This window comes from Protopterus annectens, chromosome 5.part0 (assembly GCF_019279795.1).
Source record: "Protopterus annectens isolate FY-2018-M chromosome 5.part0, PAN1.0, whole genome shotgun sequence".
Classification (NCBI taxonomy): Eukaryota; Metazoa; Chordata; order Ceratodontiformes; family Protopteridae; genus Protopterus; species Protopterus annectens.
Window position 1 is genome coordinate 832075924 of NC_056735.1, and position 18753 is coordinate 832094676.

The 18753-nt window shown below is 36.9% G+C and overlaps 1 protein-coding gene across 1 annotated transcript; it reads right to left on the minus strand.

Annotated features, from left to right (window-relative positions):
- Window positions 1-8027: 8027 nt before the first annotated feature.
- LOC122802235 (olfactory receptor 52E4-like) lies at window positions 8028-8966 on the minus strand. The gene has a single exon (XM_044071893.1). It carries the CDS (start codon window positions 8964-8966, stop codon window positions 8028-8030), a length of 939 nt encoding a protein of 312 aa, XP_043927828.1.
- Window positions 8967-18753: the final 9787 nt, after the last annotated feature.

An 18753-nucleotide genomic window follows, 5' to 3' on the forward strand; every position in this document is an offset into this window, starting at 1 on the left:
TTGACATTTCTGCAATCAACATTATGCAGTTTTGCGTAACTGCACTTTCGACTTTAAAGTCTCGAAATACTGAAATTCTGCATTTTAGTATTTCGAGATTATAAAGTGAAACTATATATATATATATATATATATATATATATATATATGTATATATATATATATATATATATATATATATATATATATATATATATATCTACACACACACACACACACACACACACACACACACACACACACACACACACACATATATATATATATATATATATATCTATGGGCTCCCTTCAGATGATCGAAGTTTTAAGACTTCGAATTTCATATGGTCAAGACCATATGATCGAAGGTATAAAACTTTGAACATTCTGAATGGAGATCTCTATACAGTATGGAACAGGAAATTTTCCCCTTTCCTAGCTGTAGTGCAATCTTGCAGTTGGTATATTTAAATAGCAAGGGATATTGGGGATGCAGGGGGGCTTGCCCCCTGCAAAAACATCCAAGAAAAGATTTTTGTTTTGTTTTTGTTTTCCTTCAGTTGTTCAAAGTTTTAAAACTTTAGTCATATGGTTTCGGCCATATGAAATTCGAAGTTTTAAAACTTTGATAATGTGAAGTAAATCCCTGTATATATATATATATATATATATATATATATATATATATATATATATATATATATATATATATACATATATAGACATATTTCTACATACATTTTGAGGGAAGGTTTGGTGATCACGGGATGTCGAATTAATTATGATTGGCTGACCCGTGTTGTGCGAGTCTCGGTTCAGTGAATGCACAGTGCATTCGTAAAGATGAAGTAAATCATGTCAGTAGAGATCGTGGTACATTGGGGATTGAGAAATGTACACTTTTAGCCAATGTAGTGTGATTTTGGTGTTAGAATATATAGCGTACAGGGGGTATGGGGGGGGGTCCAGGGGGATTGCACCCCTGCAAAATCATCATGACATGTGGTGTGTAGTATCGGTCTACACATCATGGATGTTGAGAAAGGTTGAATTTGCAACAGGAAGTGTGTTTGCGACATTCTGACCTTATCAACTTTCTATTTTCAACATTGTAGTCAACATTTCAGGTGGGTCTATCATTCCAGTGTCGACTATATGATAGTAAACCATACAAAAACACACACACACACACACACACACACATATATCTATATATATATATATATATATATATATATATATATATATGTGTGTGTGTGTGTGTGTGTGTGTCTGTGTGTGTGTGTGTGTGTGTGTGTGTGTGTGTGTGTGTGTGTGTGTGTGTGTGTGTGTGTGTGTGTGTGTATAATATAGGGTCCCTATTATATAAAGGAAAAAATCAAAATCTTGAACGGCTGAAAAGTTGAAAATGCCATTCTTTGAAATAGGTTTTATGGGGGGCTGTGCCCCCCGCTAATTAAATATACCAACTCCGAGATCGCACTACAATGAAGAAAGGGCAAATTTTCTGATCTTCACTGTACCGTTATCTCACAATAACGATTTTGAAGAATTACATTTTAGAATTGTCAGCCGTTCGAGATTTTGATCTTTCATTTATGTAATAGGGACCCTATATGTATGTATATATATATATATATATATATATATATATATATAAAGATATATATATATATATATATATATATATATATATATATATATATATATATATAATTATTATTATTATGCAATGTTTTCTAAGTTTGAAGTATGCTGTTTGTTGAGGAAGTATACATCAGATTATTTTATTTTATCATACACAATAATCTGAGGCCTCAAAGACAAAATTTTATAATCATTTGTGCAGTGGTGAAGTGGCAGCAATGCTTGTTTACTTGGCATAATTTTCTTGTTGGTGAAAATTTCTGCATTACTACTTTTAGTTTGTTGGTAAACTGCCAGTTGTGATAATAGTGTTAATTACTGCAATCTTATTTTATGACATACAGCTTTCTTTCCACATTTCAACGATGTTTTAATTTGTACCATTACAGGAATTAAATGCATAGTTATATTGTTTGTGAAGGACAAATTGTATGTAACAGAAATATCTCACTAGAATTACATTGGGTCAAGGTCAATTGTGTCTTACACATTTCCTAAAGATAGGCTAGGTGATGGTGAAAGTGATTTTGAAGAGGGGCTGTCATGAAAGCTGGATGGTGAGTTGATCCAGTACCATGACATATTTGATTTGGGTATTCTGATCACAGTTATCTGACAGTTCTGTGGAATCGGACTGTGACCTTGAATGCTAGGTGCTTTTTGGTGTAGATGAATGTTGACATGGCCTGAATGAAATCCATTCTGTTTGCTCCCCCCAACTTATTACAATACTTTCTTGAGAAGCACTTATAGTGTTATGTGATCTGTGGCCATGTGTCCTGACCATAGCCCATTCTCTTCCCCTTCCAAGACTGACTAATTCTTAAGTCTAGTAACTTCTAACTAGTGCACGAATGGAGGCAGCCTCTGATGATCATGACATTATCCCTACTCTGCCATTTCCATATAGTGCTGGAAGTCCTCAGATATGAACTGGAGGACCATTTGCAAATGACACTCTCTGTGATAGTGCTGTGAGCCCTAACAAGTCACTCCACATTTGTTTTTGGGCAGCCAATGCTTTACTTGTTTCCTGTGTAAGGTGTGATAATTTCTGCACCTCTGTTCCTTTGTAAAAGTGTCACTGTGGACACTGTTACCACTGAATGTCTACAATCATGTTGAAATGTCTGGGTTTGTAGATACTGGTGTAGAAGTGCATGGATGTTCTCCATGTTCAAGCTGTAGCGTAATTTCCGCATGTGCTTGATTTGAGATTCACAGTCACTTCCTACAGAGTTACTAACATATTGCGGTGGGAGATACTCTACATTAAACATGGGGGCTGCATGGCACCAGCTTCAGGCTGCCTTATAGCTATGTTATCATCACTACCTTCAACAGCCATTCTGCTGCTAGTACCATCCAAATGGATCCCTATCACTTTATGGAAATAGCACAAGACCGAAATTAAATTAATGAGATGAAAACAATGAAACATTAAAAGGTTGAATGTGCACTAAATTGAAATTCATACCATTGAAATACCAGCACTTTGTTTCATGAAACCAGGAAGAATCTTAATGGAGATCACAGTACAGTGAGGATTAGAAAACTCACCCTTTTCCCCACTATAGTACAATGTCACACTTAGCATATATAAGTTGTGGGGAGTATGAGCAAAGCAGTCCCCAGCATGGGGGGTGGGGGGTTTAGGGTGGCTTGACCTCTGCAAAAACTTTAAAAAAGGTTGTATTTAGGGTAAATAGAACAGCACCTTTTTAATGTCATTTGCGTGATTGTTGAGAGAAAAGTCCTTCCTGAATGTCATAGTAGTTGCTGTAAATCACATGCTAGTTTAAAGGGGCATACATGTATTCCTATTGAGTGGTTATACATATAGAAGAGTTTTGGACTGTCCCTGCTTATTTCAGTGTTTTATATTTTGATTTTGTGCATGTTCATTCTTTTAAGGTATTGATGTTTTTGTCTCATTAATTAAAATTTAGGTCTTGTGTTCTTTCGATAAAGTGATAATGATCACATCCAAATTCAGTGGTATAGTAGAACTGTCTATTTCTGCTGCTGACCCTGTGACAAATTATTTGACATCATTACAAATAAATTAATAGCATTCATTACTGTGTGCTTAGTAATGTTTGTGGGTGACTTGCCACACACACACACACACACACTCTCACACACATACACACTCTGCCTCCATTGTCATTCTGTGTAGATGTTGAAGATTCACCTGCTAATAGCAATTGCCACATGTTTAACATAATCATCCCCTGCCACCATTCACTTTTCTATAAAAATGAATGTTACTGTTTTAAATCAACCTTGCTGATCAGATGGTTGGTTGGTCCTTCAGAAGTTGGCTGTAGACAGTGCCCAAACCACCTCTGATTATTCCAGTGCCATCATCATCCATGCAATAGTCATCTCCATAAATGGAAAAGAGATGTTCCTCATCTGGTGGTAAAGGGATAATTAATGAAGGCCCCTTACTACTGGTATGGGCAATGCCATTCACGTTCACCTTGGCTCTAGCATGTCCTACCATATAATTTTCTCTCTTCTTGCACTACATTAATGAAGTCACCTTATCTCTGCCTTGATCCCTTGATCTGCATCATTACTTCACATAAAAATATGCTACAGTCATACTAAAAAAAAAAATAACTGTTGGTTGTAGTCATCAGTCAAACACTGCAATGAATGTGTACCTGCTATTTTCATATATAAATGTTATGTGATACTAACCCAATAATTATATACATGCACACAATCTCAGTCCAACAAAATAAAGTTGTGCTCTAGTGAGGTCTGCAGTATCATAAATGCATTCACAACAGGAAAACAGATAGATTAACAGATTCTTCCCTCCCCTAGCCCCTACCACTGTCTTCTATTCATACCATTGTCATTTTCATCCTTCTGGGATGTTCAGAAATCTACAAGTAAAGATATATTGTTTTAGCCCACAGCACATCCTTATTACTTCAATACTTCACAATTTAAACATTGCATTTCTACCATGTATGTGGAATCCCTTCATGACACCAAAATTGATTTTCTCAGTGATCACTAATCATTTCCAATGTTGCTGTCATGATTTTCCATTTATAAATGCCAAATTTATTGCACTATTTCCCTCATATAATTAAATCAAAACATTTTGTTAAGTAAACTCACTAAGTTTGCATAATTATGAAGTGTTTTATATTAATTTACAATATTTATAATATTTTTCAGATCTTAAAAAATACTCAAGTCATTCCTCATAATTTCATTTACTATTGCATTACATTAGGTAGTAGTTAAAGTTTATGCAGGTGGTCTTTGTATAGAAAATATGTTGTTTGTGTAGGCCAAAGAAATGTTTAGTAATATAGTAATTGTAAAAGAGAGTCATTTATTCCACTATATTCTTAGCATGTACAAGATGGCTGACATCAAACATGCACCACACCATTGTCAGAGTGGAGGTCAGTGGAGGGGTTAGAGGTTGCAGCAGCAAGTGAATGATCGACACATACTTTAGCGAGAAATGACAAGTTGATTTACTTCTGTATGCATTTGCAAACCATTAGCTTATATGCTTTCAGCTATTAGGCGGTAAACTATCAAAGCACACGGTCTTGTACGAAAGTAAAGGTATAGCTAAGGAATAGAAATCTTCCTTGAATTGCTAAACTTTTTTCTATATGTGTATACCATCTGCCTGAACTACATTCACAGACTGTTACCTGCAATGAATAGCATTTAAAACACCAGTCTGCCAAACAGACAACATGCTCACATCTATAAAAGTGTAGCAATTTACTTAGAACGCCCATTAAAGGAAAGATTGGCAAAGTATGAAAATTCATGTAATAATAAGTATTTAAACAAATGCATAGAAAGCAAGTACAGCAGTGAATGAAAGGCCTTGCATATTGGAAGTAACTATATCAGTAATGTTACAGAAAAAAGAGGTGAGATACAGGAAACAACAGTTGCCTTTTGTCTTCTCTTTCTAGCCAATGATGATATCAATTCTAATAGGTGTCAGAAGTGTAAAAGTATAGTTAGACTGGTTGAAGCTATTGTTAAACATGAATGAAGTAGTAAACAGTATTCCTTAGACTGGTTGAAGCTATTGTTAAACATGAATGAAGTAGTAAACAGTATTCCTTCTTTAACTGATTACATTAATATAAATATGTATGTAAATATAAATAATTTATTAAAGATGGTGACAGTGTATTCAGTGCATTATTGCAACCAAATATAATCCTGCACTTAACCAACTTCATTAATGTATATAAACAAACAATTTATAAAGGATAGTAACTACAGCAATACAGTGCATTCAGTACTGTAACCAAATTTAAAATATATGTTAATATATAACTGCTGTATTCCATCTTTAATTTTATAAGATGTAAGTACTCATTAAGTTTAGTTTCAGTACAATATTGCAAAGAAATGCATGTTAGGCAAAAATATGATCATTTATGTTAGTATAGTAGACTGTAACATGAAATTCCCACCAAAACTTGATAGCAATACACTCTTTATTCCCAAGTATGCATAAACATTTCCCATATCATTTCATCACAAGTATGCATAAAGAATTCTCATATACTTCTTTCCAAGTGCACATAAGTTTTTCCCAAATCAATAGTTCCATGTATGCATAAATACTTCCTGTACATTCGTTTACGTCAATAAACATTTATGAAAACAAAAGCTGTTTTAAAGTAAGAAACTGAATGTTGTGTAACATTATGTGTGAATTTATTGGGTGCATTTTCTCCTTTGTCTCTCTTCCTCCTTTTTCTCTGTTTTTCTTATTGTAATGATGTGTTCCTTTCTCCTTCTTTATTTTCTTTCTTTCCCATTTATGTAAAATGTTCTACAGATCAAAATTCCTCAGGGGTAGCACAGATGTGTATATCTCAGTTTATGGAATGTTCACACTCTGCTCAACCATGGATGTCATTGCAGTGTTCTGGCAGTGGCATGTCCTGCAAGCTTTCTGGAATTTGGGCAGCCTGGAAAGTCTCATTAAACAGAGGTGTCAGGACTTGGCTGATGACATACTGGAACAAATCATGGGCAGATGGCTTCAGCCATTTGAGGCTACTATTCAGTGCATTGGACGACTCGCTGCCTCGGTTGTTGTTGATCATCATGACATCATAGACGCCTACCCTCCTCTGCACTGGGGTCTTATACTGCAACACGAACTGGCAGTGGAAACATTTCAGACTCTGTGGATTTGGGACTCTTGCTGGCAGTATTTCTCATCACCACTTCTAACCTTATCCTTTCTCCTGCTCCCTCTTACCTATTTCCTATTCATACTACCCTCTTGTATAAAAAATCTTGAAAAAAATGAGGCGTCTATTCCAACAAAAAAACATAGTGCCCCTCCTCACCCAACTGATCCAGAACAACCCCCTTGATGTATTCCTTTTGTGCCTCCCTCTTGTTGAGTCTTCCATTTTCCAATCTTTCTTATCACCCTGTTTCCATTCTTTAAATCGGATAAAAGGGTGTCCACATAAGGATATCCCTATAAAAACACGTTAAAGCCCTCTATTTTATTTAAATGTTAATAATAAAAGCTGCACAATCTGCCACTTGCCTTATGTCTTTTAAGTGTGCCTGCCCAGCTGCATCACTCCACTGTAACCAAATACATAAAAAGGTATCCGCAACCAACAGCTTTCATGTAATACTTCATAAGTACTCAATACTTAAAACTGGGCACTTTATGCTTTTGCCATAAACAGCCATGATTTTTGTTTCAAAATACTTTTGCTTTCCATAGTCTGTGTGAATAAACTGTACCTAGCTTATTTGCATATATGTGTAGTGGCAGTCTTAGTGGTTAACCACAAAAAAGCTATGAAATCCCACACTAAAAATAGAACCCTACATGACAATCTACCAACCCTTATAGTTACTGTTGATATTAATTTAATTAAACATAATTTTTTATTTCAGATCAAATTTAAAGAGTAAGGAATGCATGCATACATGCATGCACAACACACACACGCGCACAAACACACACACACACACACACACACACACACACACACACACACACACACACACACACACAGTAAATTAATATATAAATAAACAACACTGTCAAGCACAATTGGAAATTTGTATTGTGGAAATGATCACACTTAAACAGATAGTACACAAAGTATTCTCTAGCTAAGGTTACCTAAGTATCTGCATAATTAGCACAAGTGCAGTCTATGCTGTGAGGGATAAATTTACAGTAGCAGTATCTTCAAATACATTTGCTTAAATTTGCAGTTTAAGTGAAGGATATAAGAACAATATTAAGCATTTTAAAAGTATCTTATAAAATGAATAGATAATGATAAGAGAAACAATTGTTTCATAAGTAAGCAATTTTTTACTCAGTGTCCTGCTAAAATAACATTAATAACTCCTTAACAATTTTAATATTACTCTTCTGATCTCTTTTGCTTTTATACCATATATAATAGGGTTTAATGTGAATGGTACTGTAAAACTTAGAACTGAATACAATACATGCAAGTATTCTGGAAATTCCCTTCTGAAATCTATAATAATTACTGACAGAAGTCCCCAAAAATAAAAAATTGAAATTACACAAAAATGTGGACTACAAGTATTAAATGCTTTCTGGTAAGCTACTCTTGAACCTGATTTTAATACAATTCTGAAAATCTTATAATAGGACAACCCAATCAAAGTTACATCAGGCACATCTGATAAGACTATAAAAATATAGCCATAGATGTCACTAATGACTGTATGGCCACATGCTGCTCTGATTACTGAAAGATAATCACAGTATACATTCTGGATAATACTTACTCCACAATATGGCAAAATGTTAGCAAGCACTGGAAAAGGTAGTGTCATACAAAGACACCTAACTGCAGCAAAACACATTATTTTTAATACAAACTGATTTTCCATTATTGTTTTGTATCTAAGAGGATTACACACTGCTACATAACGGTCATAAGCCATTAGTACTAACATGGATGACTCCAGTGCAGTAAAAAAGGAAATAAAAAATAGTTGCACAATGCAAGCATTATAACTTAAATACTGTGAGCCGAACCATAACACATTTAGAAGCTTAGGTAAAAGAATAAGGGCAACAGCAAGATCTGCAGCTGATAACATGAAAATAAAGTAGTACATGGGCTCATGGAGGCTTTGTTCTGTAGCTATAATGAAAAGAAGTGCTATGTTACCAAAACATGCTATTAGTAGCGTTATGGAAAAAGGACCAGCAAACCAGTGCTGTATGTTTTCAAGTCCAGGGAAACCAGTCAGTAGAAATCCCAAATTGTCTCCCGTGCTGTAATTGCTATCGAGCATTGCAGGATAATATAAATGACTTTATAGTGATTTGCTGTCTATGATCTGAAAAATGAGTAAATGCAATCTGTCAGTGTAACTTAATGAAGTGGATAACCAGTATCCATTACTTGAATATCACTTTCTCCTGCATAGTAGGAAATATTTGGCAACTATTCTGAGCTGTATTAGAATGCTTACCTTTCTTATATAGGCAGACATTGAAAATAGTACTTGTGAAATATTGCTGAAACTAAAAAAATTAAATCAATGTGAACAATTTTAGCTGGCTGAGGCACATTGTTGCTGCTGTTCAGTTCATGGCTGGGATGCCTTTTCTGTTAATTCTATATGTTATCTCTTTGGAAGCATAGACTTAGTCTACTGGATCAAATTTACTGCTACATCCCAAATAAATGTCGCAGCTCAAAATGTATCTCACACCAAGAGTTACTTGTAGTTGTTTGAAATATTAGTGTGTCCATGTGCTTAATCTTGGATTTAAACTGGTGTCCATTACATTAGTGAATTCTTTACATTCCACCCATTAAGTGCTGGGCTAGTGCTAGAGATAGGTCATGGTTCCCCTATTATTCAGACATCGATAAATTGTGCATCAGAGAATACATATAAGAAGCTAACTATTTTCATCCATTATAACTAACTTTTTAAACACTTGCCATTCAGTATCAAGAGATATGGAGTAAGATCACAACAAGGCTTAAAGAATTATGTACATTTGCACTAACCAGTACAGCACATTGAAAAATCAGTTTAACAATTATAAAAGCATATTCTGATTCATAAAACAGTTACACAGGTCTGTAAGTATTAAGACTCTTTGAATAATTTTCTCAGCATGGCAATGACCACAGGAGATCGTAATGTCATGTTGTCCAAAATGGTTAAACTAAGTACAGGAGTTATTAACACAGTGGGAAGGCATGATTACTAAAAACTAGAGAGCAATTGCCTACTAAGTTCCCAGTAGTCAACTAGTGGTAGCGATTTTTAGAATATTTTTATTTCAGAAATGTGGAATTAACCCTGGGATTCAATAAGCCATTTTTTTCCATGCAGGAATAGTGCAGCAGCTCCCTGCATGGAATATGGCAGCTGAGCGATCCAGTAAACAAGGCTGAGGGGCGTGCACAAGCCTGCCAGCAATATTCTTGCATGAACAGCACTGAAAAATGCTAATTACCCCATTTGCTGGTGAAAACCATGCAAATGAGTTGAATTAGTGATTCAGTAGACAGACAGGCATCTGTGCAAGAACAGTATGAGGTGCAGAAATGCATTTCGTTACTAACCAAGTACATTTCTGCAAAAATCAAAATGGATTCATGACAGCTCAAAGTAAAGCATGTATTATAATCAATAGGCATGCCAATGGGGAAAATATAGCCATTGGCATAGAAAAGATTTGCAAAATTATAAAAATTAAATGTTATTTTGGCCATTTAAATATAGCACAGTGGTGCACAAACAGGATCTTGCCAAAAATAAAAAAAAAAGAAAAGCTGAAAAGACAATTTTAAGTGAAATCTGCGTTTTGCCATTATAGTATATGGCATACAGAATCAAAATAATAACAGGTAACACTAGTTGCTAAGGAAAAAGGCTCTGGTGTAGTGGTGTAAAAAGGGACTAAGGCAGTGGGGTATGCAAATGAGCAAATTTTACTGAATCACTAAATGGGAGACTATTCTCTAGCTGCACCTAACCATGTAGGAGCTATAAGGCAGTGGAGTAAGCAGGAGAAGCAGCTGACATGAAAAGGGGGTGTTTAATGCTTGGTGTAAGCACATTGGAGCTCCACAGCTCCCATTTGAGCTTAGCTAAGCACAGCTAAGCAAAGGGGTGTGTGTCTGAGACTTTAATGACTTATTCCATGAAATGAAGAGCGTGTTCACATCCAAGGAGGGCCATTTCTGCTTCAAAGTATTTACTTTAGCTAAACAGGTTTGTGTGGCACCTACCTGGTCCAAAAAAAACAAAAACAAAAAAAAAACAACCCCGCCCCCCCCAGAAATAGCAGAACTGTTCACATTTGGGCACTGGGTTTGTGTGGCGGAACTTGGGGCTTAAAAGGGGCAGAAATCAGAAGGGGAAAAAAATGAAAAGAAATAGAATAAAAGCAATCAAGTACCAATAATACAGCAGGCAGGTGGAATGTATCATAGCCAGCCAATCATACAGGCAGCATCTGCAGCACAACAGTACAAACTGTGCAAACACCTTTCTGTCTGTTTTTTCTCACAAACTCTACACCAGTGGTGTACACACTCTGGAGAATTTTAGCCGAGAAAATGTTAGGGGCTGCTGTTGCTTTGATACATTAGTATGTGCTAGAGGTTGAGGGTGGTGAGGAGGGTAATTCTGGTAACTTCCCCAGACTGAGGAGGAGGAGAAGAGTGTTCAGACTCAGAGTAACCTACCAGGGGCTACATAATCTGGAGATAGTAAAGCACAACAGGGTAGACAGGGACATACTTCAGCAACTCATCGAGCTGTGCTGGCCTCACCTCAGACTCAGAGCCAACAGAGGGGAACCCATCTCAGAGAATACTGAGGTATGTGTAGCCTTAGGACACTAGCTACTGGTACTTTCCAAAAACCTATGGGGACATCATGGGTGTCTCACAGGGATCTGCATCCAGGGTACTCTACCAGTTCCTAGATGCCGGTGAGCACATTTACTTCCCCAGCACATGTGAGGAGAGGACCAGCAACATGTACCTCTTCCACCATGTAGCAGACTACCTGGAGGTTCTGATTGCCATAGACTGCACACACATCCACATCAAAGCACCCCCCAGGGAATAGGGTAGGGTCTACATAAACCATAAGGACTTTAACTCTATTATCTGCCAGGTCATGTGCAATGCCCAGGGCATTATCATATATGTGTGTGCTGGCAGCCCTGGAAGCTCTCATGACTCCTATATCTGGCATTCCTCACAGCTGTACCAGGGATTTGACGAATGGAAATCCTCTATGGCCATCTGGTGGGGGATGCTGGCTATGCACTAGAGCCGTGGATGATGACTCCCATCAGAAATCCACACACACCCACTCAAGAATGCCATAATGAGGCACATGCACAAATGAGGATCATTATAGAGCATGTGTTTGGGATGCTCAAGTCACAGTTCCACTGCCTTGACATATCTGGTGGAGCCCTGCGGTACCCTCCAGCCACATGTGCACATATATTCATAGTATGTGCTATGCTACTCAATATGATCCTGTGGAAACAGCTAAAGTAGGAACGGTATGGGGAAGGACTTATCAGCCCCCCCACCATTGCCAAAGTCCCCACAAACACAGAGGCACTCAGAGGAGGAACCCCTGAACCAGCTCCTGTAGGCAGATGGAGGCGTGTCCAGTATGCCCTGGCCTTGGCAAAGAGGCAACGCATAGCACACACACTGACACTGTAGGGTCCCAGGGACTGACACCTCTCTCCAACTTGCATACACAGTAAAATGGATGCCACACACATCACACTACCTGTGCCTTACCATGTATAGGCAGTGTACTGCATGCATACGACATAGGCAGCCCTCAAGCACTGTCCTCACAACTGCTGCTAGCACATGGTAAGTCAGTCTTCTTAACAATAAATGAATGGATTAGTATGTTCTGATAGCATATCTATGGTATTGCTGCATGCATGCAAGGGAATGGGTTGAACTACTAGGATAGTAGCAGACAACTGACTGCTATCTGGAACCCCAGGAAATGTTTGTTCGGTACTGGCCTCCCCACACTATGCAGTAGTACCCAAGATGACAAATCCCACTGCAGTTTTTGTGGGGGACCAACTTAATGGGGGTCATAGGTCACACCATAGAGAACCATAAAGAAATGTCTGGCAAAAGCCACAAAAGGCGACAATGATGAAATATCTCCCTACAGACTAACACAGTGATAGCCCCACAGATCATGCAGTTGCAGTAAGGCTCTGAAGGGTAAGAAGTCTAAAACTCAAATGCATGTCATTACTATCTGACCTGTGGTCTTTAGTGATATGCCTCTAATCTCCTAAACAGGGCACAATACTATGCTAAATGGAACCAAAATGTAAAGCAAATATCGGCACAGTCTGTGCAAATGTGTACAGTTGACAGGTGTACCTCCCACACCCATATTCCCATGGAAATGCTGTAACACATATGTTTTCAGGAAAATAGCAGCAGAGCACACATTGCCAGGGCTTTCCTAATCAACATGATAACTTGAGCTATGTATATCTGTGGTTAATTCTGTCAGGATGTGGCCAGCACTTACTCCTGGATGTTTTGTTGTACTGGCCTAGGTACAGTGCTGTCTTTGACTGTGCCATGTTCCAAGAACTGCAGTGACAAGTATTCTGTAGGTCAGCTACACGTATGTAGGAGTTGTATACACTGTCCAGATGTCAATAACTGTTAATGTAGTAAAGCTGTACAGGTCACAGACAGGGGGCTGCACATATGTACAGTACACAGCTTGGAATAACCTACACAGTGCCTACCATACCTCTCAACTGTACAGACTTACTGCAGAATGTCCAGAGGTTTGCATCATAAGTGTGGTCTGTATAACATGAAACAGTGGTTGTCTGGCAATTCATTGGAAAATCACACAAGACTAAGATCAGAAAATAATGACAGATTGTAGTGTAAGACCTTACCCTATAGAAACATGCATGCTAATGCAAAATCTGTTTTTGAACCACATTTCTAGGATTGTAAGGCCAATACTTAAAAAATGGTTCTTATATTTAGGCCTCTGTCCCCCAATCACTTATGGCTTTGTCCAGATGTCTGGCTCTCAGAAGTTGAGAGGTATGGTGCCTAGTAGGACAGCAGGTACCTGAAGGTCAGTGTATTGCCAGTGGATAAAAGCCTGCCACCTTTCTGTATCAGCACTAACATGTCACTGGCCAACAGCCATACCCTAGAATGACACAGATTGTCACAGAAGGAGCACAAGTATGCCTTGTATAGCTGTTCTGCTTGTCCCAACATTGCATGTGCCTGCCATCTATTTGCAAAACAAGAAAGGGTCATGTCAAAACAGCAAGACAGTGGGGAAGCAGATGTCAAACCCAAAACAGCCAACTAGCAATTACCAAACTGGTCTCCCAACTGTCTCTGTTTGGCAGAATAGTATTAACACCCTGTCCCCATGTGTGGGCCTTTCTCTGATTGTCATATTTGGGCCTGTGCAGATGTCAATCTGTGATGGTATTACAGCCAGGCCCACATGTAGCATCATAATAACATATAGCAACATAAACCGTCTAAGGACCACAGCAAATGGAGTGGTGCAATGATGGACAACCTGCTAAATAGGTACACTCATAGGTGTGAAGTCCACAACCTGGTGTGTGATGTAACAGCATGTACCTCGCTCACATCAGAATTACAAATACATGGGGGCGTAGCCTAGATGGCCAACTGAGAGCAGTGAATTTTGAGAGCTCCATAAACTAGTATGATAATATAGGAAAATGTCATTATTTTCAAGTTTAAAACATCAGAAATCTATAAGCTACTAAACTACATAAATATCAATTTTGGTGGAGATATACAAAAGTTTTCCTGTCAAGTAACTTGGAGATATATTATGTCACAGAATATAAACAACTCAAGGAATTCTCATCCAGACGCTGCTTTGAAAAAAAGAAGTGCAATTGATGACATCTACCTTACAGGAACTATCTGTAAAGATGGGTGGTTTTAAAAATTACTTAGAAAACCTCAAATTAAATTCTCAAAAACAGACTGCTACACTTAAGGAACCATTTACAGCAACACCATACAAAAATAACAAAAATAGAGACTTCTCTAAATGACATTGAAGGGAGGAAGAATTCCAAAAAGAATTTCTGCTTAAACAAAATACATGGCTGCTTAGCAAAATAGATGACTTAGAAAACAGGGAAAGGAGAAATAACATAAGGATCTTTGGTCTTCTTGAAAACACTGAAGGAGAAGACATTATTTCATTCTTAACAACCTGGATTCATGAATTTTTAGACGTGAAAGAGGGACTTTCATTTGGAATTGAAAGGGTGCATAGAGCACTGTGGAAACCTGCTACTAATGCAACAAATACCCCCTAGATCCATATTTATAAGAATTCTTTCATTTCTGGACAAGGGAATAATATTAAAATCTTCTTGGAGACAATCACCCTTAAAATACAATCAAAGCCTGATAAGGTTTGATAATGATTATACTTCCAGAATGCTAGAACAAAGGAAAAAAAAGTCTGGCCAATAATAAAACTGTTAAAACAAAACATTAAAGCACAACTGGCCTTTCTAGCCAAGATAAAAATACTTTTTTCTAATGAGATGAGAACTGTTAATGACTTACAAGAAGCTACTATATTCATCAAAAACAACAATATAGTGACTATCTCAGAAGAAATGGAATGGATGGTCCCTACTCTTAAAAGAATAAAAGAAACAAATCCTTGGACTGATACTAGAAAGAAGAAACAAAATATGATTCCAAGATAGCTGTCCCAAAAAAATTACTCTTACAACTACATCTCTCAATGTATCAACTGATATGGTACATCACTTATCTATTTTTATTTTAAAAAGGGGGGTTTCTTAAACAACTGAGAAACAGTTATGATTTATTCAGAATGTTCAAGGAGTCCAATAATTCTTCACAAAGGTAGGTCAAGATAGGTTACTATTTACATAATATATATGCCAAACAAAGCAACATATAATATAAAATTAGAAGTTTCTATTCCCCTACTTGAACTCAATAAATATGTATCTTGTTCATTTTGCATTGATTTTACTTATAATAATTTAAGTAATTAATTAACTAATTCAACAAGGTAGCATTCATCAGAGTCCAGACTCAAATGTAACAAATTAACATCATGCATAATAGCAGTAACAACAGAGTGTTTTGAAAAAAAATGCTGTCACGGAGACTAATGCCTTCTTCAGTTAAAGTATGATTTAGAAATGTCATGCATATTCTGGTTAAATAATAGTAGCAAGCTCTTAGTACAAATGTCATCATTATTCTGTCTAAATATAGTTAATATCAATTATGTCAGGTATCACAGCTATGAGTGTTGTTTTATCAATCCTGATATGGTGTGCATGGGTGCAGCTGTGTTTGGCAGCTAGTACAAATGTCATTATTATTCTGTCTAAACATAGTTAATATCAATTATGGCAGGTATCATAGCTTTGAGTGCTGTTTGTTCAATCCTGATATGGTGTGCATGGATGGAGCCATGTCTGGTAGCTAGTACAAATGTCATTATTATTCTGTCTAAGCATAGTTAATATCAATTATGGCAGGTATAATAGCTTTGAGTGTTATTAGATTAAGACTGACACGGTTTGTGTGGATACAGCTGTGTCTGGCAGCTGTTGTATGTTGCTGTTTTCACCTCTGGGAAGCTGTGGGTTGTGGCTTGTGATCAAGGTTTGCTGATGCTTGTGTATTAGGAAGAGACATTTGGTGTTTTAGCCTGGATCCAGGGGAAGGGAGTAGATAGAACTGTGATTTGGGATATTTTGGCAGAGAATAGTTTGTTTATACATCTGCTGAGTGAGAGGTGGGAATGCTGGAAAAATGTGGTATCTTTTGTTGTGCCGGCTTGTTGGGAGGGTTTTTTTTTATCTGTTTGCTCTCCATTCTTTTCCTGGATACTGTCTCACTGAAAGGGAAGGAATTTAGGCTTGAAATTGCAGTGAAGTGATGCTTTGCTTCAGGTGCATATCGAGCCTCTGCTATGTTGTAAACAGACAGCTCTGAGGAGCCTCCGATATGATTCTTAGCAATAAAGTTTTTGGTTTAAAAAAAATACAGACGCACACACACACACACACATATATATATATATATATATATATATACATATATATATAAATAATAAAAGGGCTCTTTTTAACCACATGCACACATATTGATGGGCTCCCAACACTTTGTTTAGCTCATTAAGTTTATTCTTGACAAAAATAAATAAATAAATAAATGAATGAATAAATAACTAAAAATAAGCATGATTTTATACTTAAAATGTATTTTGGTCCAAACACATTAAGGAATTACATAAGAGTGGAAGTCTGAGTTATTGTGAAAGACTAAGAGCACTTGATCTTGTGCAGTACCCTTTGCAGTGGTCTGGGAGGTGAGTTTGCTCAAACATGTTGAGCATATGGGGATAGCTGACTCTAGGGGTGTTTGGGTGTGCCAGGAACTGCAAGAGAGTCATCAGATTTCCTTTGTGGAAATATCTGTGGGAATGGAATATGTGTTGAGTGGTTTGCTGGCATAGTGGCCACTGCATAGAACAGGCTGGTAAAATGGAACAGGACAAATAATGGTTTGGATATTTTAAGAACAGCCTAGAAACACACCACATGAACTAGTGAATGGTATTCTGGCAAAACTGGATGGGTATTGTTGCCCGTACTTGAAGTACTGATATGTGTGTATGTAAGGATGGAAATATACTTATAACAAATGAGAAACTAAAAGGGTGTCTTAATTTAAAGTATATGGACTATATAAACATGCTTGGAAGGAGCTAATAATAAGAATAAGCATTACAGCTTGTGGTCTCTCAAATAACTAAGCAACAGCTAAAAAACAAAAAACAAAAAAAAAAAACAAACACAATAGTTATGTAATGTATGATTTTAGTAAATCTATACATAAAATATATATAATCGGCATATAAGATGAAGCAGTCTGCTGAATTTAGATATTGAAACCAGGATTTAATAACATGGGCTTTTGTATAATAACAGTACTGTCTTAACTTGTCATAAATGACATACACTACATTCAACATCAAGGGGAAGCATGATAATTTTCTTATATAAGTAAATATGCATAACAAGTCATACAATTGCTTTAACTTGAATTGTAGTTTTTCTTAACCCATTTTGACCATATGTAATACTTAAGTGGTTACCAAGGTAACTAATGTTTTATACATGACATCAAGCTGACAAAGTTGTTCAAGAGAAACAATAGAAGCCTGAACTTGAAATGTCACAGAATGTAACAATCATATTCTGAACAAATAGTATTAAATTGACAATAGACAGTCAGCTTAATAACATGGGCTTGTGTATAATAACACAACTGTTTTAACTTGTCATAAATGACATAAACTATATTGAACAGTAAGAGGAAGCATGACGGTTTTCTTATATAAGTAAATGTGCATAACAAGTCATATAATTGCTTTAACTTGAGTTGTGGTTTTGCAGCCCATCTTGACCATACATAATACTTATGCTGTTACCAAGGTAACTAATGTTTGCACATGACATCAAACTAATAAAGTTGTTCAAGGGAAACAATAGAAGCCTGAACTAGGAATGTCACAGAATGTAGCAACCACATTCTGAACAAATAGTATTAAATTGACAATAATAGGTTCATAGGTTCATAGGTTGATACTAGGCTATCTGCCCTAGGGCATTTATAAGCCTAGCCAGAGTGTGTTTGACTTTTGTCACCCTTTTAGATTAGTTGACTGTGCCTCTGTATAGTATGTCACAGAAGATAACCCTTTTGAGGTTAGTTTACTGTGCCTCTGTCTAGTAGGGACACAGAAGCAATCCCAGGAGTAAACCTACGATCTTCCATCCACTCGTCAAGATTTCTCTTGAAGAGGGTCATTGAGAGACTCTGCCTAACATGGATTGGGATTTTGTTCCAGAGTGAGGGGAGCCTCTGGGATGTGAATCTGTTCCTCCAGCATGTCCTATTTGTTTCTGTGCTGAGGTTTAAGTCCCTGGAGCATGTAGCTCTAA

What these genes read in the sequence shown, in the direction of transcription:
- LOC122802235 (XM_044071893.1), bottom strand. Translation starts at nt 8,966, where the DNA reads ATGCTCGATAGCAATTACAGCACGGGAGACAATTTGGGATTTCTACTG.